Source organism: Physcomitrium patens, chromosome 24, assembly GCF_059467195.1.
Source record: "Physcomitrium patens ecotype Gransden chromosome 24, ASM5946719v1, whole genome shotgun sequence".
Taxonomy (NCBI): Eukaryota; Viridiplantae; Streptophyta; class Bryopsida; order Funariales; family Funariaceae; genus Physcomitrium; species Physcomitrium patens.
Window position 1 is genome coordinate 11,290,126 of NC_143433.1, and position 23,522 is coordinate 11,313,647.

General features: G+C 38.8%; 4 protein-coding genes across 10 annotated transcripts; 1 reads left to right on the top strand and 3 right to left on the bottom strand.

Annotated features, from left to right (window-relative positions):
• Window positions 1-425: 425 nt before the first annotated feature.
• LOC112276619 (uncharacterized) lies at window positions 426-7,050 on the bottom strand. 7 transcript variants are annotated; one of them, XM_073531110.1, is made up of 13 exons: window positions 6,860-7,050; window positions 6,362-6,588; window positions 5,962-6,065; window positions 5,285-5,326; window positions 4,845-5,022; window positions 4,316-4,495; window positions 3,592-3,825; window positions 3,086-3,289; window positions 2,648-2,883; window positions 2,252-2,485; window positions 1,614-1,862; window positions 1,203-1,304; window positions 426-1,065 (listed from the first exon to the last, which is right to left on the bottom strand). In XM_073531110.1, the coding sequence occupies exons 1-13, from the start codon at window positions 7,033-7,035 to the stop codon at window positions 724-726; spliced, it is 2,508 nt and encodes an 835-aa protein (XP_073387211.1). In that variant the 5' UTR covers window positions 7,036-7,050; the 3' UTR covers window positions 426-723. The 7 variants fall into 7 exon arrangements, with proteins under 7 accessions (XP_073387211.1, XP_073387208.1, XP_073387210.1 ...); XM_073531107.1 differs by having other exon boundaries at window positions 5,285-5,509; XM_073531109.1 differs by having other exon boundaries at window positions 5,962-6,110.
• Window positions 7,051-8,998: 1,948 nt separating this feature from the next.
• On the top strand, window positions 8,999-12,509 carry LOC112276941 (uncharacterized). The gene is made up of 7 exons (XM_024508768.3): window positions 8,999-9,122; window positions 9,558-10,051; window positions 10,273-10,500; window positions 10,766-11,120; window positions 11,258-11,388; window positions 11,647-11,782; window positions 11,902-12,509. The coding sequence occupies exons 2-7, from the start codon at window positions 9,708-9,710 to the stop codon at window positions 12,139-12,141; spliced, it is 1,434 nt and encodes a 477-aa protein (XP_024364536.1). The 5' UTR covers window positions 8,999-9,122; window positions 9,558-9,707; the 3' UTR covers window positions 12,142-12,509.
• Window positions 12,510-12,619: 110 nt separating this feature from the next.
• Window positions 12,620-13,823, bottom strand: LOC141044893 (gamma-interferon-responsive lysosomal thiol protein-like). Its single transcript, XM_073530998.1, has 4 exons — window positions 13,803-13,823; window positions 13,340-13,480; window positions 13,028-13,120; window positions 12,620-12,745 (listed from the first exon to the last, which is right to left on the bottom strand). Exons 1-4 carry the CDS (start codon window positions 13,821-13,823, stop codon window positions 12,620-12,622), a joined length of 381 nt encoding a protein of 126 aa, XP_073387099.1.
• Window positions 13,824-13,985: 162 nt separating this feature from the next.
• LOC141044894 (gamma-interferon-responsive lysosomal thiol protein-like) lies at window positions 13,986-14,597 on the bottom strand. Its single transcript, XM_073530999.1, has 2 exons — window positions 14,339-14,597; window positions 13,986-14,114 (listed from the first exon to the last, which is right to left on the bottom strand). The coding sequence occupies exons 1-2, from the start codon at window positions 14,525-14,527 to the stop codon at window positions 13,986-13,988; spliced, it is 318 nt and encodes a 105-aa protein (XP_073387100.1). The 5' UTR covers window positions 14,528-14,597.
• Window positions 14,598-23,522: the final 8,925 nt, after the last annotated feature.

Genomic DNA, 23,522 nt, shown 5'->3' on the forward strand with positions numbered 1-23,522 from the left:
GTAATTCAGCCTGTTTTTTTCTTCTCGTAATCTTGTGTTTGCTTACCACGAGGCATTCGGGGAACACGAATCAACGTTCCTCGGTGTGAATTGGGTAATGTGGTTCTTTTGCAAGAAATCGTCGTTTTAACTGTTGATTGAATCATAGTGTGTCGGATTTCAATTCAATCGCATGACCTAAATTCGAACAAGAATAAATCGAAATATAATTTGTTTTCCACACCAAACGAACTAACGTACATGAGATGGAAACCTAAAAAATAAATAAATAAATAAATAAAAATCTATAAAATACAAAGCGTTGTGTTAGATATCAATTAACTACTGTTAATAATGACTTATTTTTGGGTTGAAAGTAGTGTCATAAACATCATGCAGCATCAATGAAATTTGTCTGATGACATGCACAACGAGGAGGCTCCAAGTTCATGGTTAACACCAAAAAATACCATGTAAATAATGGCGATATTTTTGCTTGTCATTTGTTTTAGATAATTCACTGATTAAAGTTTGAAGAAATTCATAAGATAATCATCTGACCTAAAAATGGTGCACAGTATAATGAAAGCAAGTATAAATGTCCATTCATTAAGTGCAACCATTCTACATGTGTTTTAATCCACAATACTTTTGGTGGCTATTGTCTGCATGGAAACGAAGTTAGCTCGTCAGATCTCATCTGGCAAGGCTAGTGAGGGGAGACGTTTTCCTGGGGTTGATGGATCAGTCGGACTCTGCCCTCCCACTTATCTCCTCAGAATCCTGTTCATCCTCCTTTTTCTCGGGTTGTTCGTGCTGATGCTCCTGCTCATCCTGTGCAAAAGTCTCGTCCAGGTTGGTTGGTCGATACGGTGTCAAATTCCACAAGGCAGCAGTAGCGGCATCTGCAGCCCGAGGTGTACTGTATTCTAACAGCGCATTTAGCTGCTGAACGGCCCCTGCCTCGACCAACGCTGGTCGAAGAGATTCGTGGAAGGAGATGTTTCTGATTGCACGGGCTGCAGCTTCTTGTGTCCATGGAGTTCCTGGGCCCGCCATTGCGATTAACACCTCTGCTGCTCCTGCCTGTTATGAGATCATTCGCAACAATTGCTTACTGTAAGGCACCCACTGGATTGAAAGCTTAGATTTTGGGTGCAGGTGGTACATTTAGTGACCCAAACTAGAAACTTAAAAATGACACAAGCCAATTCTGAATCTACCGCAATCATAAGACTGGCATTTTCGAAGTTGTCGCAAGAAAGACTCCCCAAAGCATGAGCAGCATACTCCCCAGCCTCCGGAGTTGGGCAATCACTCACAACCTGCATAAGAATCCCGTGGGAATTTTCTAAGATCATACTGTACCACATGAAATAACATTCAGATAAGAAGGAAGCGAACAACAATAATTACCAAGGCAAGTGGGCGGCTATCCACATCATCACAAGCAGTAGAATTAAATGTTGAAAGAGAGTGTGCTTACATTTTAATGCATGGTATACCTTGTTTTGAGAAGTGACTTTGTCAAAGAATACAAGAATGGTGCTGGCTGTCCTTGTCATCACACCAAGTGATGAGAACAAAGTCACAAAATATAACCCCAGAGCTAAAAAATGAAGAATGTGCATCACCTGAATAAGCTTGGGAATTGCTCCTCCTTTTGCAACTTCATCACGATTCTGTTCATTAACAGCCAAGTTGCACAGTGCTGCAGAGGCTATCTCCTGAGTAGTGAAAGACGAAAACATTCCCTTCCCATCAAGCATGCGAATCAGCCATGGAATGGCACCAGCTGCAGCTATGGTTAACTTGTTAGCTTCATTTCTTGCTGATAAGTTAACTAATGCTCCTGCAGCTGCTTCGCATGCATCCAGTGTGCCCTGTAGTTTCCATCAATTAGTATTATGCTATATTTTCCAGAACCTTTCAGAGCTCCAGAAAGAGTTAGCATACTACAGAGAGATGAACTTCTACTAACGCAATGCTGAAAAGTCCCATTGTACGACATGCCAAATTTGATTAAGAATCACTCCTTTGATTACAATTTTGGAGGGTTTGTTGCAATAGTAGCCTCACGTAAGTAAAAAAAATCTGCTGGCAATCGACGGCAAAGATCTCATTATTTGCATATATTAATAAACTTTCAATTAACATTCTAGCAAGCCTTAGAAACTCAGTTGGATTGCATAACTAACATAAACGCTAATTGGACTCGCTAATTCAAGATGATATTCATCGCATGTGCCGAGTATGAATTTAGATTGTATACCTGATGTAGTAATGAAACAAGAAACGGAATTCCACTAGTAGCAGCTTGAGTAATCATGGTATTTGTGCTTCGACACAGAAAACGCAAACATTTTGCGGCAAGCTCCCTTGCGAGTAAAGTCCCATTTTGCAGCAGAAAAATTAAAGCAGGTATGACCCCTACTTCAGCAATAATACAGCGACTCTCCTCTCCTCCATCTTTCGCTATGGTGTATATCTCCTCAAGTGCAGCTTCCTAAGAGTTATGACAATATTTGAAGAAGTTACAAGAGAACAAATCCATCATGAGGTCATTTGTGAATGCAGAACCATGCCACGACATCAAAGCCTTCAGTTGATGAATGCAACGGGGATAAACTAAATAGCAGTTAGTTCGATTTTATAGCATCGTCTGCACCTGCTCTCGACTATTTCCACGGTACAGGCTACGAACAGCCACAACAACAGGTGCCTTCGCATCTGGAAGACACTGACCCCACTCCAATAGTCTTTGGGTTGGAGCGACGATCCTTTGTACGATTGCAGGAACTGGCATAGATTCAGGTAATTTGATTGCATGATCATCGGCCCATCGACCAATTGCATGGCGCAGAGCATGATTAGGAACCAGATCTGTGCTTGTAATTGTCAGCCCTGCAACAAGTTACTCAGTTGAGGCAGATATTCAAAATCTTCAAAACTCACAGCAATAATTCTTGTAAACTGTAGTTGTTCATACAAATATGTGTTTTTGACCGACTATGGAGTACACCTTAGTCTTTGAATCTTAGAAAATGTAAAACGGTATTCCAGTTTAAGCACAATGGAATGATTGGATTTGTAATAACGAACTTACCAGTCACTGGACAAGTATAATGGCCATTATTTATCCATGTAGTAATCGGTGCACGATCATACGTTTGTCCAGTGGATAACGTTACAGGGTCTACCATAAGCTCCCTTGTTATTGGACACAAATATTCCCATGGAGCATCTTCTCCTGCTAAAAGATAGGAGCGGCGACTCTGCCGTCGGCACTTTTGAACAGGCGATTGAATACCTGTTATGACTAAACACCGTCAGTAAGAAACTTCGTACGATTTCAGACAGAATCATGTTGAGATTAAGTATGTTTCAACATGCTGACTGCAACAAAATAATTCTAAACTGCAGTGTCTGCTTAAATCTGAATTCTATTAGTTTCTTGATCACTTAGGGGACGTAAAGAGCCTCTTAGCAATAATCGTGCACCACAAAATCAGTGCTTCTTCTATGACACGGCAATATTATCGCCTGTATGTTTTGAATTCGACAATTTCTAAGACGATTTTTGCGCGAAAGCTGGCTGGTCATACATCTTGCCTTCTAAGTACGATTGTTTCCTCTGGCCTCCTTCTTGTCCTGGTATGAATGAAATTCGCCTGGGTACTCTGCTGTAAGGTAATGGCTCCAAATTGTCCGTTGAAACATCTTGTATCTTAGGCGGAGGAGGATATTCAAATTTTGTGGATCCTGTATCAAGGCGCATCTTCAGACCGATCTTTCCCTTAGAATCCTTCACGGCACTTTCTTTGGAGCTCCCTTCCACATTAAACCCTGAGATAATGAACACAAGAATAGATGCCAAAACTTCTCAAGAACATGAATGATGCCTGTATATGCAAAAGGTACAGAATTGTTACTGAGAGCAGTAAAATTGAAAAGAACAACTGAAACCTATCCTCTCAAATTCACACCAAAAAGGTCACTTCTTGTTCGCAGGAGGATTCTAGTAGAAAGACTCAGTTCATTTCGTGTTATATTTAAACAAGCAATACCTGGGAAGCATAATAAACATGATCTTCAGTCTTCTAATACCCTCCACTCACAAACTTTATATCCGTGGTATTTACAAACTGACAGTTGCATCTCTTAGGACTAGAAGTAACTCAGGGCCAGACACATGATTCATGTTTGGTTTGTCCAGGTCTGTTGCAGTCAAAGAAAAAAAAGCCTCAGAGAAACTAATACGTGCAGCATGAAATCCGAGGATGTAAAAACCAGTATAAAGGTGTTCATGAAGCTAATGCATAGCCTGACAACATACCGTAAGTTTCAAGAGAGTCCTGATCGTCAGGGCTGAATTCTGTTGGGGTATCAATCTCCCACAACACACGTGGGCTAGTGATTATTGAATCCCCAATAGACAAGGGCTGAGGACGAGTCCAGACTCCAACATGAACAGAAACTCTTGCCTTTCGTGGAGGTGTGCACTGCATTCCCTCTGCTAAAGCAAGCGATAAGCATTTAGCAAAATATTAAATATTCTGACATAGGATGCCCAAAAGTACGGAAATTAGCGCTCGCAAAGACTGCACAAATGCCTCAGCAGAAGGAATACTTGTCGACATCCATTGACTATTATCTTAAGAGTTGTCTGAAGTTTTTGGTAGGTGGAAAAACCTATTTTCTGCAATACACACCTAATTTACCTCTGGCTCTCAATTCTGGAGTAAACCGTCATAATGTTTACCAAAGAAGTGAAGCAAAGAAAGAGTAAGTGCATAAGAACGGATGATGTCAGACGTGAGCAAACCACATTAACGGAAATTTGTGCCATAGATTTCAAGCCTTACCAACCACATCTTGATCTTCAAAAGCGTTGATGTTTCCCATGGAAACTTTCTCACGTATGCTTTTGAGTTCGGCATCGTCAGGCATAATATATCTGTGATTGGCAGTTGCACCACTGAGAGCTCCTCTCACGAGCATTTCCGAGAACAATTGCAGTGGCTCGCCATTGACGTAGGAAACCTTCTCAGTGCAATTCGAAGTTTTAGAGAGATCGTCTACGGAAATATTTTAAAACCCTCAGAAAGTATGTCTACCAGAGCACACTTTTCCAGCTTCATCAGAAACTAAATTCTGTTCTAGTTGCAGAATGCTACTGTTAACAAAGTTCTGTAGTTGATCTATTATGACTCAAGCTGTGTCATGAGAGACTACCACAAAGGCGGAGCAATTTCTTACGGACGAACATTTCCAGTAAAGAGGAAACGTGAAGTCTCTGTCAAACCTCGCTAGAGGAGATATTGGAGTCTTTGGTGGGTTGACGTTTCTGCACAAGGAGATATATCTTGTCATAAGCATCTCGATCACTGTCATCAATTGCATACAATACATGCTGTAACTGGAATGCAGCATTAACAGCCTTTTTGAGAGGCTTCTGCTCGAGGTCTACAGAAATTCTTGTCAACTCGTTTATCAAGTCTTCGACTTTGTGTCCAACAATGCCGCCTAGCTGACAACATTCACTTCAGTTAGTCTAAACTGCAGTGTGAACCATTTTGAATGCAACCGAAACTCCCAGTGTTACACAAAATAATTTAGTTGCAAACAGAGTTTTGCAAGGAGGAAGAACTCGTTCGGTCAACACAAACAACAAACATATAATTGGACTTTTAAAGAATACATATTATTAAATTAAAAAAAATTAAAAAACAAAAAACAAAAAAAAACAAAACATAAAGTTCAATTATCATCAACTAAGACTCAGAAACATGGAGTTCATCAATGACTTCCTAGAACTGCCCTCTTAGGACCAAAAACTGAAAACACTAGAATGTGCGTTACATATGTAAGTGACAATTATCCCAAACCAATAATTTAACAGAAACGTGATGTTTATCTTGTGTGTAACTAACACCACTTGAAACCAAGAGAAACATGAAAACATTCACAATCCCCTATTACCAGCGCTGCCCTTTTCAGGATCTCTTCGTGTTGTAGGAGGAGATGTAGCCGGAGGGATGGCTCCCGGCATAAGTCAATGAGCTCCAAAACAGGCCGTAAGCTGGCTGCAATTCCCTCAAGGTTGGTTCCCACGGCCTTAAGAAGAATATCTGTAATAAGTATTCCTTAAAAATATCATCCTCACAATCCAATTTCTCATTGATGCATTCGCCATTGAATGCAAATAACAACATTACTGTAACCATGCATAGCTTCGAGTAAATCATGCATGAACTCGACTATTCAGTTTAGAGAAAATGGACCTCCAGATTCTCAACATTAGAAAATCTCTCTAATTACTGGAGAAACTGATATGCCTGAAATTTTTCTAACCCCCAACCAAAAGAGAATCATGTTTTACCTTGGTCCAATTTTCCAAGACTCGCAAAGAAAGAGCCTGTTTGTACGATGCGCTCAAGAAGGTCATCGAATGTGCGTTTGCAACAGAGGACGCTCCTCGTCAACAATGCCGCCCATGAAATCAAGTTAAGGATCTCCTCATGCGTCTCTAAGTCAGGAGAATGGTTTCCCCCCTCTCCACTTTCCATCTCGCTAACCCCATCTTTTTCCTCTCCAGCTTTCTTCATTCTGGGATCAAATAACTGATGCACCTTCTTACAAACTCGATACAAGCTGCTACCTCCACCTTACCAAACTTACACCAAACAACAAAGCTTCTAGAAATATTGTTCGAAATTTTTCCTAGTGTTACGCATTATTCAATTCCACAGCAATTACTGAGCACAAATTCCACTCAAAGCTACCTAAAGCTTCGCCTGAGAATCTAATCGACTGAAGAAAGGGATGTTTGGAAAAGAGTATATATATTAATAAATAAAAAGTGCGCAAATAGACTTACGTCAATGGCGGAATCTCTTGCTGTAGCAGCAACGCCACCATCCACAGAAGCCTGTGAGCTCTGGAGCTCATGAGCAGGGACACGAGCGGCGTAACAAACCTGGCCGAAGGCGAAAGGGTGGGCGTCCCTTCAACATCGCTCCATGCAGTTCTTCCAAGCCTGCACGACCGTTCCATGCGAAATCACCCCCCCACCATCGCTGCACCTAGTTCTTTCAAGCCTACACGACCGTTTCGTCCGAAATCAGACCCCTACCACCGCTTCATGCAGTTCTTCCGAGCCTGCACCACCGTTCCATCTAAAATGACCCCCTTGCGCAATTTCAATTGCATTTTACTGATCATGCTGTTGTTCTTTATTAGAAACCGTGTTTAATTTACTTGTATAATCATGAACTTCTGTGTCTTGAGTATGTGAATTATTGTAGAATTTGATCGGTGTTTGTAAATGCAGGGATAAAAAACTGTGTAATGCGGAGCTAAATTCGCAAATGAATACTCGTAATCAGGACCAAACATTAAATAAAATGTGTATGTATGTGTGTAATATTTTTTTTATTCTTTTATCAAAACATAGTTTTTAACACTTGAATATTTGCAAGTGATGTGAGAAGTTAATCGATGATGTACTCTTCTACATTTGTTAGTCTGGATATTCTTTTTCTTTTTCAACACTTGGAAATGGAGTTCTTAAAGCAAATACATAGCTAATTTTATTTTGCTGTCAACTAAATACTTCTAATCTGGCAACAAAATAAGACTGAGAATCACATTAAAGGAAGGAAATTAATTACTTTAGACTTTTGAGGAGAATTTACTCCAAAATTCATCGCACTTAAAGTAAATAATAAATCATTTTATTACTTCCAGAAAAAATAATATGTAAGAATTATTAAAATCATATCATTTTTAATTGTGTCCACTATTTTTTTTGTTGGTCCAAACATTACCAAAGTTAAATTATTATGTTTGGATCACCTTAACAAAGCACATATATCTGTAAATCTCAAACTTACAATGAAATGGGATATTTACTAAATAAATAAATAGGTAAATTACATTCAATGTAAAATAGTAAACATAAAATCACACATAAATAAATAAAAATTTCATTTTTTCTTTATTTTGTATACATATATATTTTAAGGAAATAATCCAAGATTTTAAATTAGAGTCCTACGACATAAGTAGTAAGGGTTTCCTTATGATATGGTTGTACAATATTTGTGTTTGTGAATTTGAGTAGAAGTTAGGGGAGATTCTTTTCTTTACAATATATTTTGTTCCTTTCAAGTCTATATGAAGACAAAAAAAAAAGAAAAACAATATACATTTACAAATATCAACAACTCTAAAAAACTATATATTAATCTGTAAATATCAAACAAGATATTGCATCCATTTTTTAGTTTCTTCTGAATTAAGCGCCGTAGTTGGATGCAGCTCTAGTAGTTGTTTTTGAAATCTCGTACAATTTGAATATTGAAATGAAAAAAACAATCTAAACCTTGATGTATTTATAGTGTTGATTAAAAACCTACAATATTGATAAGTCATTATGGACTAAAATTATGTAATTTGTTCAATTGAGATAGCTTTTTGGCTTGAGCAAAACCTACCATCTTCATTAATTACTCTGACCACACAAATAAGATTTCTAAAAGCCTTTATAACTAAAAAGTATATACTGTAATAAAGCCTAATCTGTTTAAAAATAGGCAACGATGACATCAACCCATGAAGAAAATATTGTAGAGAATAACAAAATACAAAGCAAACCGTTTTTGAAAATGAATCGAAATATCATCCAATTAATTTACAATTCAGAAATTGAGCTTAGATGGCAGGCTCTGGGGCTCGACGCCGTGAATGGACCAATGAAAATGCTCCAATTGGCATCTATCTACGTGGAGGTATATTCTCATGCAGACCCCTCCACCTCGGACTGAGCCCGTAATCCGCATTCACGAACTTACGTCACCGCCGCAGTTCTTCCATTTTTGAACAATTTCCACATCGGAGATTTCTATGGTTTTGTAGATAATGTCTTCTCGTAGATATCACGTTTTGTAGATATCAGATGTATGCCGCAGTACCAGAAACCTTGATGCTTGTCATGTGTTCAGGCTCTCCGCTGGCTTTTGCAGTCTCTCGCGACGGAGGCCTTGGACTCCAGCCATAGCCGATTCAGTTCCTTGTGGACGTGCACGAGGTGGCTGCCGTTCCTCATTAAGGGCATGATCGTCCTCTCGTCTTGTCTACAGGTAGTTGTTTGTGTGTTTCTCTTGAAGTCACTTGATTTTGTTGTGTTTCGGAGGTTTATTGTTTTATTTATTGAATCTTTAGCCTTTTTCTTTATTTATTTTTCGATCCAGTGTGTTGTGTGAGAGTGGAGAGATTAGTGAGGGAGTGGATGGGAAGTAAGAGACTGGAGTTGCTTTGGAGGTGTCACGGAGATTTTAGTTGCAAGTTTCGGTCGTATTGGAGGTTTAGGTTTGGATTAGGGTTGCTTCTAGGGGTTAAGGAATGCAAGGGTGGAGTTTGGTGGAATGACTGTAAGCTGTTGTTGATGGTGTGTGTTGGTGTTTTCGTCCACAATGAACTTGGGGGCTTGATTTGGGTACTGGGCAGTCGAATGCCGCACCTCTTTGTTTGGTTTTCGAGTACTTCATTTGACATGTTTTTTTCTATTTCGACAGGCACCTTAGTGGCTTTTACCATCACTTCCACGAAGCTTTTTATTCAACGATTTGGTTTTTCACCTGGAGCTTATTCGATTTTCCGAGCTGAAGTTGTGGACACCCACGATCGTGAAGGGATCTGTAGGGAGTAAGAAGAGCTGGTAAAAGATGGGGGGTGGTTTTCGAGTTTTGCATTTGGTCCGGCCATTCTTATCGGTTTTGCCGGAGGTTCAAACAGCAGAGAGGAAGGTTCCATTTAGGGAGAAGGTTATGTATACAGTAGTTTCTCTTTTTATCTTTCTTGTTTGTAGTCAGCTGCCTCTTTATGGAATCCATTCAGCTACGGGGTCGGATCCTTTTTACTGGATGAGAGTGATCCTTGCCTCTAACCGAGGAACAGTGATGGAGCTGGGTATTACACCTATAGTTACATCAGGACTTGTGATGCAACTTTTGGCTGGATCCAAGCTTATCGAGGTCGACAACAGCGTTAGGGAAGACAGAGCTCTTCTGTAAGTTCTCAAAGTCCTTTGGCGTTAAAATTTATTTACAAATTAATTTTTGAAAATGGGCTCTAGCAGGCATATGTACAAACCCTACTGTGAAAATTCTTGCAATCAGCGTCATACTTCAGTAGTCCTTGAAAGTAATTATTTGTCTGTTTTGTAATCAGTTCCTCTTCTAGCTTAGTTGACTGGTTCAACCAATTAATCCACCTGTGGTTAATTTGTAGGAATGGTGCTCAAAAGCTTCTCGGGGTGTTAATCACGATTGGTGAGGCAGTCGCGTATGTCCTGTCCGGCATGTACGGAGACGTCCGTGACCTCGGCGCTGGCAACGCAATTCTGATCATCATCCAGCTCTTCTTCGCTGGAATCATTGTTATCTGTCTTGATGAGTTGCTACAGAAGGGTTATGGACTGGGATCCGGAATTTCTCTTTTCATTGCCACCAATATCTGGTAGGCTCAGTTTTCTTTATGCCTGCAATTCTTAGAAATGAAGTTGAGAGCCAATATACTCGTCTGCTTGCGAATTGAAATCTGGAGTTTATCTCTATGTAGTCTTACAGTTGATAGATGAAGTTGAAATTATTATTGTAATTTCTGTTATTGAATACGTTGTGTGCACAACCTCCTGTAACTGTCTGAAGATGCATTGTTGATTTTCTTCTGGAGTATTTCTTACGTCGGTTAACAAGTTCCTTTCTCCGGTTTTGTCCTGCAGTGAGAACATCATTTGGAAAGGATTCAGTCCGACCACCATCAACAGTGGTCGTGGAGCAGAGTTTGAGGGAGCTGTTATTGCTCTCTTCCACCTTCTGTTCACAAGAGCGGACAAAACCCGGGCTTTAAAGGAGGCATTCTACAGACAGAATCTTCCAAACGTGACCAATCTTCTGGCAACTGTTGTTGTCTTCCTCATCGTCATCTACTTCCAAGGATTTAGGGTGGTACTCCCAGTTCGTTCCAAGAGCGCTCGTGGTCAACAAGGATCTTATCCTATCAAACTATTCTACACCTCCAACATGCCCATCATTCTTCAGAGTGCCCTCGTATCCAACTTGTACTTCATTTCACAGGTATTTTTTTTCTGTTACTTGTCTTCAATCTATACAGCTTGCAATTTCTTTAGCAATGCGAAGTATCGTTGTCAATGGTTTCAACTCATTAACTTCTTGGAATTAATTAAAATTCAAAAGACTTGTCGTCTTTTCAGCTGTTGTTCAAAAGATACAGCAACAACTTTGTTGTGAACCTTCTGGGCAAGTGGAAGGAGTCAGAGTACTCGCAGAGTGGTCAGCTCATCCCAGTTGGAGGCCTAGTTTACTACATTACTCCCCCGACGAGGTAATTCTGATCAATTGGATGCTCTTGTAACATCTTTCACTGGTTAATTGCACGAGTCTTTGTTTTACAACAAAATGACAACTTGCAAATATCGGCCCAGTTAGCACCTGTGCGACTGCGTGGTCTTCTACCGTTTTGTTCGTCATCTAAGATGTCACGCTGGAGCTTTTTTGAGCTGTGATGACTTTGTTTTCGACACATAATGCCAAAACTAATAATTTTTTTTTAATCCATGTGACTTCTGGTTATTCTTGCCAGCCTTGGTGATATTATTACCAATCCTTTCCACGCTATCTTCTACTTGACCTTCATGCTTACTGCTTGTGCGCTCTTCTCCAAGACCTGGATCGAAGTGTCAGGATCTTCTGCGCGAGATGTTGCCAAGCAGCTCAAGGTAATTGATTTGAAACGATTTAATTGCCGCGTGATTGTAGTTGGGTTAGACAGCAAATTAGGTCTATTATATTGAAGGCCTTGATATTCCACTGAACTCAGTCGCTTTTGGTTTAACAGGAACAACAAATGTTCATGCCTGGCCACCGTGAATCCAACCTTCAGAGGGAATTGAACCGGTACATTCCCACAGCAGCTGCTTTTGGAGGTATGTGTATTGGAGCCCTGACGGTTGTTGCTGACTTCATGGGTGCGATTGGATCGGGAACTGGAATCCTTCTTGCCGTCACGATCATTTACCAGTATTTCGAAACTTTCGACAAGGAGCGTGCTAGTGAGCTTGGATTCTTTGGTTTTTGAAGCTTCAGAAGTTCATTACACAGTTCAACTTCTGGGTACCTGAAGCTTTTTGTTGCAAGGTTACCGAAATGGCTTTCTGTATTGCTGGTTTCTATTCCATTAGAAGAACCTTGCATGATGAGCTGTTGGGGTACAATTGTCCCCACGGAAGGAGCGTGAGATGGCTCCGAAAAATCATAGAAAATGACAGGGATGGATTTGCACAACTTGACCTGACACATTTCCAGTTAGTTTCTGTGTAGTGGTCATATCTGATGACAACTTCTAAATCTATGATTCTGTGGATGCACGTTTCAGTACCAAATTGAACGTGCATTTGACATTGAAACAATCATATTTCAAAACATACTGTTTCATCGTCACATAAATACGTGTAAACAATCTACACATTGAAATGTGCACTGCACTTCTGGTTATGCGCTTTTTGGATATAGTCAGCATACTCTACGTCGTAAAATGGTCCTACAGTATATATATGCTAAATCTGTCCAGAGTATTCGCGTACTACATGGGTCTTCGATGTCTCATGCTGTGGTCTTGAGCATACAGCAGGCTTGATTCCTTGATATGCGGTGCAGACATACGATGCCACATTCTCATGACCCTGCAAATAAATAAACTTACTCTCGTGCATGGCAGTAGTAGACTAGCATAAAATGGCAGATGGTAAGTAATGTGTCAAAAAAGAATACTGTCCATAATGTAAGCTCACTTCCACTTCCAATTGGGGTTGCTTATGAGAAACGAGACCACCAGACGATAGATACGTACAAACATTTGGAAATGAAAGGAAAAGCTGATGGTATGCTGATGCATAAGGTCTTTCAAAATTACTCACGGGATGTTAAATTAAAAAGTGCATCAAGATGCAAGCGAAGTCAACTACTTCCATTAAAGGTTCGCCATTTAAAAGTACCCAGGGAACATATTTGTGCGGTGGTTGCAATCTTTCCATCTCTGCAGCAAACTCCAGTTCCAGCTGCCATTTCAGTCACAAATTCTCAGCATACAAAACACCAGAAAGAAATAGAAAATTCAAATTTATGTTTTGCCAATGCAAAAATGAAAGTGCAAGTGATCTCCATCTCAATGTCACTATTTAAGAGGAAAGCAAGGCCAGGCAAAAAGTACAATCTTACCATGCCAGTTGAAGCACATTAGCAAATCTATTTACAAGACATAGATGCAGACTAGGAACCTTGGCACAGAGGGGAGTGGCAGAGCACCAGTTAAGAGGCTCTAGGTCAAGATGTGATGGATGCACACATGATTTCCAGTCTGTAGTGGCTGTTTTACTGTCAAGATTCTCCAGGCAGTAGATGAAGGAGAGCCAATCCGTCTGTCAAGACAGTGTGGACACCAATGCAAGCCATAATGGTCTAGGGATGTAATAGCTGGTGTAGATTACAGATACCCTCAGTGGGATTGAGTCTCTACAGCAACCTATTGCCCAAACAACCATCTCATAACACTCTTAATACTCTTAAACTGTGGAACCTAAAACATGGTACATCATTGTTAGCTAAAAATTGGTCTTATTTGTTTCAATCTCTTTCTATTCTGTCAGCTATAACACAAGTGAAGGAAGCAAACCTGACAATTGGATTGCAAGATGTTGTGGTTGAACACTAATTCACAAATTAAATGATCCAGCTACATACTGCAGACCTGACCGATGACATACTAATTATATATATATATATATATTTATATATATATATATATTTATATATATATATATATATTTATATACATTTTTGTAATATATCTCCTTCCTGCCACACTTACCCTCAATCAACTGGAACTTTGCTATGCTTTTACCTATGATGACCCCTTGTAGCTCTTTACCTCAAGGTTGCAACCACAACAGTAACACCAGAGCTGAGCATATTGATAGGAAATCTCACCACTTTTGGCCACAACTGAATTGCACATGTCTGGATGATGTTAAGTTTGCACTCTTCAAGACCATGCTGCAACACCATCCAGCATCAGTTGTGAGGTGGGTTAGCAAACTACAGTTGTTTACCTCGCAGGCATTATGATCAAAACACAAGTTCTTTGTTTATTATGTTATTGGACTCACCATCAAATAAGGGGTTAACAAAAATTACATAGGTGGAACTACAACTTATGAAATCCAATAGCACATTCCTACCTGACTAACCAGTGAGCCATCTAAAATGCAGGTGTTTCAAAAGGGGACAATGCAAAGCTCCATGATGTCAATTAGTCCATTGTTGAAAAATGGGTTTACAACTTTGATAATAAAATAAGCACAACATGGGCATAGTGTCTCAGAATACAACTCAAACTTTACCTTCTCTGCACCTACATCACATATTGACTTACTAAATGTGAAGGCACATTTAGAAGCATGATCCATGCATGTGTCTAAGGTAGTAGAAAATCAAACCAACCTGCTATACTTCAACCCAAAAATTGTATCCTCTGCCACAATTTATGCATCTTTACAAGGAGAATTTTTGCACACATCATTTCCACTAGAAACACTTTCAGGAATTAAATCTTGATGAAATATGTTCATGATGTATAGCAAATGAGATGCAAGAATTACATATATAAATGTGATGCTTAGATCCTGTGGTAAGGTGAAGCATCACACCCCTTAATTACTAATTTAGGTAATCTAGGTTACTAATTAATACCTATGAAACCTAAACACTTGAAATGTTTGGGCTTAGATAAAGACTTGGTTAATATATCTACAACCATTTTTATTTTTGAACAAAATAATATTTGAATGTCACCCTGTTCATTTCTTTTACAAAGATAATGATGTGTTATGTCTATGTGTTTAGACCAGTTGTGATGATGAGGACTTTTTGTCAAGGCAATGCAGGATTAGTTGTTGCAATATATAGGTAAAGGTCCCATTTGAGCAAATCCAATTTCTTTCATTAATTGTTTGATCCACATTGCCTTTTTCTACTACTAAAGTACATGCAATATATTCAACCTTGTTAAAATAAAAGTAGAAAATGTTACCTTGTATAGGATATTACCATAGATAAGTTGTTAGTGGTCAAAGGTTTGACTCTTGGTATATGGTAAGAGCATCCAATGGATATAGGACGAAGTCATGGACCAAGAGTCAAAGTCAAAAGGATAAAGTATTAATAAGGGAATATCCGAAGACTAAGTATGAGTCATTAGTGTGTGTCATAGGATATCCTCGTAGTTTGTGAGATACCAAAGGATCCTAAGAGCATATGTGTAAGACGTAAGAGTAATTAGTATTGGACATAGGATACTCTTGGGACTCGTGAGATGCCAAAAGGATCCTAGGGCCATGTGTATAAAAATCAAAGAGTGGACGTTGTCTTTTAGGGCAACAACTACCACCTATAAGTAATGGGTGTTGGAAGTGAAAGATATCTTACTCCATACTCTCTTTGTGTGCAACCTTGCTGATGCTAAGTGTTGTGTCTTCTAAGTACTTGTTTTCTTAATAGGTTATGGCCCCACTCACCTTTATTTGTGAGTTTTGAAGTACTTTGAAGTCTTTCTTGTTGTAAGAAGTAGATCTTATCGTTATTGCTGAAGTTTGAGTTTGTTATCTTCTAATCCTTTTTATGCATCTAGTTGTTGATGTAATTTTTCTCTTATTTATTGTTAAGTGCACTCATAGTCTTTGTTGATCTTAGACTCCATATAATGATGTTTTAGAACTCTAGTGTTATATTTCTTTGCTGAAATTTATCATTGATATTCTAACTTTGTGGTTTCATATACTTAACTTCTTAAGAGATTGTTCTATTTTTACAAGAAGTATTTTTTGTGAGGTTAGAAGTATTTTGTGAAAAAAGAAGGATGATTGAAGAGTGGCAAAGCTTATACAAGAGGTTCAAATAGAGTATAAGACTTGTAAGAAGTCTTTTATGTGAAGTTGAGAGTGATACAAGAGTGAAATCTTTTGTTTACTTACAAAGAGGGCATTCTGGGTTTCTAAGGTAGCAACACCTTCTTATTAATTTTGAGAGTTCTATATCTTCTTTTCTTGATTTTCTTTCACACATCCCTTCCTTAGACATGGCTTCAAGTGAGGGTGAAAGCTTGAGAGTAATTGAGAAGTTTAGGAGTGACAACTTTTACCATTGGAATAAGAAAATAGAGCTTTTGTTGGCTTCATTGGACCTTTGGGACATTGTTGATGAAAGTGAAGACCCTCCAAGTGACAATGCTGATATCAAAGTGAAAAAGGAGTACAAACGTTGTGAAAGGAAGGCTTTTGGAATGATTGCAACAAACCTTGATGATGCCAACTTTTCACATATTATAGCTTGCAATGTACCAGTGGAAGCATGGAAGACTTTTTGCAACATCTATGAGAATAGAAACCTTGCCAACATCCTTTGGACAAGAAGGAAGTTCTTGACAGTAAAGATGGAAGAAAGAGATGACTTCATAGCTCATATTAATAAGGTAAAAGTACTTGCTAACCAACTAGCAGTTGTTGACAAACTAGTTGATGATAAGGACATTATATTGACATTGCTCATGAGCCTTCCCGAATCCTATAACTACCTCATTGTGGCATTGGAGTCCATCAAAATGAAGGAGCTTACCATGAATTATGTCACGTCAAGACTTGCCTATGAAGTGAGCAAGAGAAAAGAAAAGGAGATTACAAGTGATGATTCGGCTCTATTTTCAAGACAAGGCAAAGGTAGCTATTCTCACCAATGTGATAATTCAAAAAGCAATGTGAAGAATTACTATATTTGTGAGAAACCAGGTCATTTTGCTAAAAATTGCTACAAGGCCAAGAAAGGAGATAGGGAGAATGCAAACAATGCTAGTGATAGTTTTGGTGGAGATGAGTATGCTTTCATGGCAAAGGAAGGAGCCTCCATGGTTGCCATGTCAAAGTGGATTATAGATTCAGGTGCTACTAAGCACATGACACCATACAAGTGTTCATTTGACACTTATGAAAAAATTCCAGCAACAAAAGCGTGGTTCAGAGACAATGGCATGGTACAAGCCATTGGAATTGGCTCCATTGTAGTGGAGATTGTTGTGAAGGACCAAATGAAGAGGATCAAATTGAAAGAAATCCTACATGTGCCAAAAATGAAGAAGAACCTCATTTTGGTGAGCAAACTTGTATCACATGGTTGTAAGGTTCAATTTGACATGAATGGATGTTTTGCCAAGACATTGGATCGCCAACATGTTGCCAAAGGCGTTAGAGATGGAAATCTCTATTTCATCAATTACAAAAAGGTGAATAGAGTTGAAGTGGCGACATTTGGTGATTTTCCACAAGATCAAGACAAGTTTAGAATTTGGCATCAACGACTTGGTCATTTGAATACCAAATGCATGAAGGAGCTCCAATCCATGGTAAGTGGCTTGGATCTTGGTCAATTCAGCCACAATGCCATGACACTTGCTTGTGAAGGATGTATACAAGGCAAACAACAAAGGGCTTCATTTCCAAGTGGAATTGCAACACGTGCAACAAAATTGTTGGAGATTGTACACTCAGATGTTTGTGGACCAATGAAGACACCATCAATTGGAGGAGCAAGGTACTTTATTACATTCATTGATGATTTCTCAAGAAAGGTGTGGATTTACATCATTAAAGCTAACAGTGAATGTTTCTCAAAGTTTAAGGAGTTTAAGGCTCTTGTAGAGAAACAATGTGAGTGCAAGATCAAAGTGTTGAGAACAAACAATGGACGTGAATACATGTCAAAGCATTTTGATGACTTCATGAAGATTCAAGGTATTGCAAGACAAATCTCTACTCCTTACACTCTACAACAAAATGGAGTTGATGAAAGAGCAAATCATATCATTGTGGAGATGGCAAAGAATATGCTTCATACACAAAACCTTGGGCATAAATATTGGGCGGAAGCTATGGTAAATGCGATGTACACAAGGAATAGATGCCCTACAAGTGCACTTACATCAATAACTCCACAAGAAGCTTGGAGTGGGAAAAAACCTTGTGTTTCACACATGAGAATTTTTGGATGCATTGCTTATGCAAAGGTACCAGATTGTATGAGGTCCAAACTTGATGCAAAAGGTACAAAATGTGTATTTGTTGGATATTGTGAAGATACCAGAGTATATAAGCTAATGTGTTTTGAAACCAAAAAGATCATCAAAAGTCGTGATGTAGAGTTTTTGGAACATAAGAGTGCTTTTGAGTACTTAAAAGAGTGTCCAAGTGGGAGTAAAGGTCTGTTTGTGGACACATCTTCAAGTTCAGCAAAGAAAGAAGAAGAAGAAGAAGATGATGATGACAATGAGGATGGAGGAAATAAAAATCAAGATCAAGAGCCAAAGAAGGTAAATGATAGTGTGCCTTCAATTAGTAGAACCAAGAATGAAGACAATGAAGATATTGAAGGTGATGATGATGATGAAGAATATCAATCTTTGAGTAAGAAAAGACAAGCACTGAGAAAGAAGAAGGGTCTTCTTCAAATGAAAGCAGATATCCTTTGAGAGAAAGAAAACCACGTGGTGAATGGTGGAAGGACCACATCTTTCCTCAAGTAAGTGAAGAATATGCCAATGTTGCACTTCTTGCTGATCCGTTGAGTTTATGTGATGCAATGATGTCCACGGATGCATTGAAGTGGAAGAATGCTATGGAAGAAGAATAAAAATCACTCATGGACAATGGAACATGGGAATTGATTCAACTTCCACCAAATCGATCTTCAATTGGTTGTAAGTAGGTGTTTAGAACCAAAAGGGATGCAATGGGCAATATTGTGAGATACAAGTCTAGATTGGTTGCCAAAGGCTACTCACAAGTTGCTGGTGTAGATTTCAATGAGACATTTGCTTCCATGGCCAAATTCACCACTATTAGAACCATTGTGGCAATTGGCACAGCAATGGATTTGGAGATTCATCAAATGGATGTGAAGACGGCTTTCTTGAATAGAAGTTTGAAAGAAGACATGGATCAACCTCAAGGATTTGTTGAAGAAGGCAAACAACACCTTGTTTGTAAGTTGAAGAAATCCTTGTATGGGCTAAAGCAATCACCAAAGGCGTGGTACCAACGCATTGATACATTCTTTGTGAGTGAAGGATTTGTAAGGAGTGAGGTTGATCATTCCTTATATGTGATGCAATCAAATGAGTTCATACTGATTGTCATCCTTTATGTTGATGATTTGATCATCTTAACCAATACATTGAAGATGATGGATTGGTTGAAGGCAAAGTTAGAAAAGGAGTATGAAATGAGTGATTTGGGAGAGCTTCACTATTGTTTAGGAGTGGAGTTTGTAAGAGATCGTGCTAAAAAGACCATTACAATGAGCCAAAGCAAGTACATTGAAGAAGTATTGAAAAGATTCAATATGGAGGAGTGTAAGCCTATTGGAACACCATTGGAGGCAAACTTGAAGTTGATGAAGCTCACAGATGAAGAGTTTGCTGAAGTTGAAGGTCAAATGCAAGGTATTCCATACAAGGCAGCAATAGGCTCACTTATGTATACAATGGTTGGCACAAGGGTGGATCTTGCATATGCGGTGAGTGTTGTGAGTCAACACATGTCAAAGGCTGGACCAATCCATTGGACAACCATCAAAAAGATCATGAGGTACTTAAAAGGTACTTTGAACTTCAAATTATGCCTTGGAGGTGATAACATTAGTTTGCATGGTTATTGTGATGCGGATTGGGCTGGAGATACAAATGATAGAAGGTCAACAACGGGATATGTATTCTTTGTTGGAGTGGGAGCAATTTCATGGAATTGCAAGAAACAACCAACAATTGCAAGGCCAACAATGGAGGCAGAGTATATGGCAGCAAGCCATGGTGCAATGGACGCAATATGGTTAAGACAACTTTTGGAGGACATTGGAGATGTACAAATGGAAGCAACTCCAATGAAGTGTGACAATCAAGGATGTCTTGTATTTGCAAAGAATCCAAAGCATCATTCAAGGACCAAGCACATTGACATTCAACATCACTTTATAAGAGAGAAGATTGAAATGGGAGTGATTGATATGAAGTATTGTGCAACAGAGGACATGCTTACTGATTTGTTGACAAAGGTATTAGGCTTAAAAGGCATTTGACGAATAGCAAAGTGGGAGTGTTAAAATAAAAGTAGAAAATGTTATCTTGTATAGGATATTATCATAGATAAGTTGTTAGTGGTCAAAGGTTTGACTCTTGGTATATGGTAAGGGCATCCAATAGATATAAGACGAAGTCATGGACCAAGAGTCAAAGTCAAAAGGATAAAGTATTAACAAGGAAATATCCGAAGACTAAGTATGAGTCATTAGTGTGTGTCATAGGATATCCTCGTAGTTCGTGAGATGCCAAAGGATCCTAAGAGTATATGTGTAAGACGTAAGAGTAATTAGTATTGGACATAGGATACTCTTGGGACTCGTGAGATGCCAAAAGGATCCTAGGGCCATGTGTATAAAAATCAAAGAGTAGACATTGTCTTTTAGGGCAGCAACTACTACCTATAAGTAATGGGTATTGGAAATGAGAGATATCTTACTCCATACTCTCTTTGTATGCAATCTTGCTGATGCTAAGTGTTGTGTCTTCTAAGTACTTGTTTTCTTAATAAACTTCTGTTGATGATAAAGAAATGGTTGATTGATAACAACATTGTCGAGAGATAGAGCCACCATCCAAAGTGAAAATATAACCTGATATTGACTTTCTTGAATCTTTATTGCTAGCCCAATCTGAGTCAGACCAATCTTTAACTTGATGTGGACATTTTGAAAATCCAATTCTATATTTATAAGTTATTTTTAAATCATATTTTTTTTTATAACAGTCCAATGTATTGAATTGAGATTTGCCATAAATTTACTAACTTGACAATTGGAATATGCTAGGTCAATCCTTGTTGTTGTTATAGCATGTATAAGACAACCAACAACAGTTGAATATGGTATATCTTTCATGACTTCAATTTCTTTAGGTTCATCAGGACTCAATTCTTTTGTTAACTTTGCACTTGTTTCTAAAGGTGTAGATGCTGGTTTACAATCAAATATATTGAATCTTTTAAGGATCTTTATCAGGTACTTAGTTTGAGATATAGATAGAGACTTATCTTTTCTATTTCTTTCTATTACCATACCTAAACATCCGTTGCTATCTTCTATTGGATTTTTGTCTATTATGAATCATCAAATCAACTCACGAGTTCTGTTAAAATTAAAGAGTGTAATTGAAGTGTTGAATTGTAATTCTTAGGTGAGATTAGTGTAGAGTATTTCAGATATATGCAAAATAGTGTTAGTAGAGAAAATATAGTTAGTATAGAAAATCCAGTAGAACTTCTCATGTATTAAGCATCTTAGAGGCATCAAATTAGTATCTTTTTAGTATCCTAGAAGTATCTAGAAGGAATCTAAAACATTCAAACTTCTACTACGGCCCATATATAATTATATATGGTCTGGATACGTTTTGTATATAATTTGGATATAGTAGTAGATACGATATTAGATTCTATATGAGGTATAGATACAAATACAACAAAGTATGGTATTGATCATAGTCTAAATATTGTATTATATATTGTAGAAATATTGTATTGTATACAATACAAGTATCAGTCATAAGAGAGTCTCATCATCCAAGTATCAAGCAAGCAGACCTCAACGCCGAGTATGGCGAAAGGGTGCTGCAATAAGGGTCCGGCTTGGACCCAGTTTTGTTTCTATTTTCTATTTTTGGGTACCAAATGTAGAACTCCGACGATCACGGAATAGCGCACTTGGTGTTTTTTCCGTTCATTTTTTCCTAGTCTGTGTTTTGGGGCTAGAGATCTCCTAGCGGCGACATCGATGGCATCAAGAGGTGGTCGTTGGTTCAACGTGGTGTGCGGCGGCGGATGACTGCTGGACACTTGTGTACCGTCGCAGGACTTTGCTCGCGCTATCGCTGGTTTTTATTAATTTAGGTTGATGTTGTAGGCTGTAGAACTGATGTCGTGACTTTTGAGCCATGTGTGTTGGTTGGAGGTTGTGTTGTTTTTGGTATTGGTGCATTGTTGAGTAGGTGGAACCAAGAACGTCTGGTTCTAATTTTTTCCTTCGCACGAAGAGCCTTAGTACGTAGCGCGGTTTTTGCAACGCTGTTGGCTGGGGCCATTATGTTGACACTAAATGTGCAATTCTTGGGCAGTAGTATCATCTTCTTCCAAAGCTTGACTGTCTTAGAAGACTGCTCATTTCCTCTGGATGTAAGCGCATTAGTGTGCCAAGTGAATAATACGAATTTGTCCAATGCTTGGTGGTCTTAGTTGTGTTGGCATGGAGTCCTTGAGGCAATTCCATTGAGTCGGAAGACTCTTGCGGTTTCGAGTGTAGTATCACTTCTGGCTGGTGCTCCACGTCCATCTCCCAAAGCAGCCTTGCTGCTCCTACTCCTATTACAACCGTGATCTTGCCTTTTAACAACAGTAATTCGTTGATCATGTTCGAGGTATAGAGATCAACGGAGCCAACTTCCTCTTCATCGTCATTGTCATCGTCTACGTCATCTTGAGTTATATGAGTGTGGCCATTTTGCCTTGAGCAAACAGTCTCTGACCCGGTGCTTCTACAATGGAACTCATTCGATCACTGTGGAGTTGTGGCTACGGAGTTCAGCCGTGACATCTGCAACGACGGATTGACATCCGCATAAGATTTGTTAGTTTTCACGTGGATGGTTCCTAGTGTTAGATCTTGGTGTTAGAACTGAGTGAATTCTTCAACCTAGCCGAGCAACTCAAGGTAGTTAATGGGAGTAATAGACAATTAGAACTAAATCACATTGTGAAAAGGAAGCGGTGAACTGTTGTTTCTGTGCGATGTGTGAAAGGCAAATTGTGGACAATCAACGATAGCCAGCAAGTTCGAGTTCTCCAACAAGACGGCCGCAATACTCCAAGCTCATCACCGACACGTCGGAGAGGGAACAACGCCCTTCATCCCTCACAACCTTGTTGCTGCTTGATGGTCCTGGTAGCCAGATCTTCCCTTTGAGCTGCAGCGTCTAGAAGTTGTAAGTTCCTGTAGTACATGACCCCTTGTACACAAGAGTGCTCAAGTTGTTGTAGGAAATACCCATAAAAAATCAACAACTATTTGAATACAATTGAATCATCAACCAAGAATTGACTCGAATGTAGTTCACGAATTAAAGTTTGAATGGATGAATTTAAATCAAGTAGATGAAAATTGTAGATGAAAACCCACTTATAGATGAAAACTAATTTGTGGATGAAAAATGTCTTGGATGATTTTTATTATTAAACAATAAAAACAAAAATTACATTATAATAAAATAAAATATTGAAGATAATTTTCTTTCAAGTGTATGTGGTTTTTGAATTG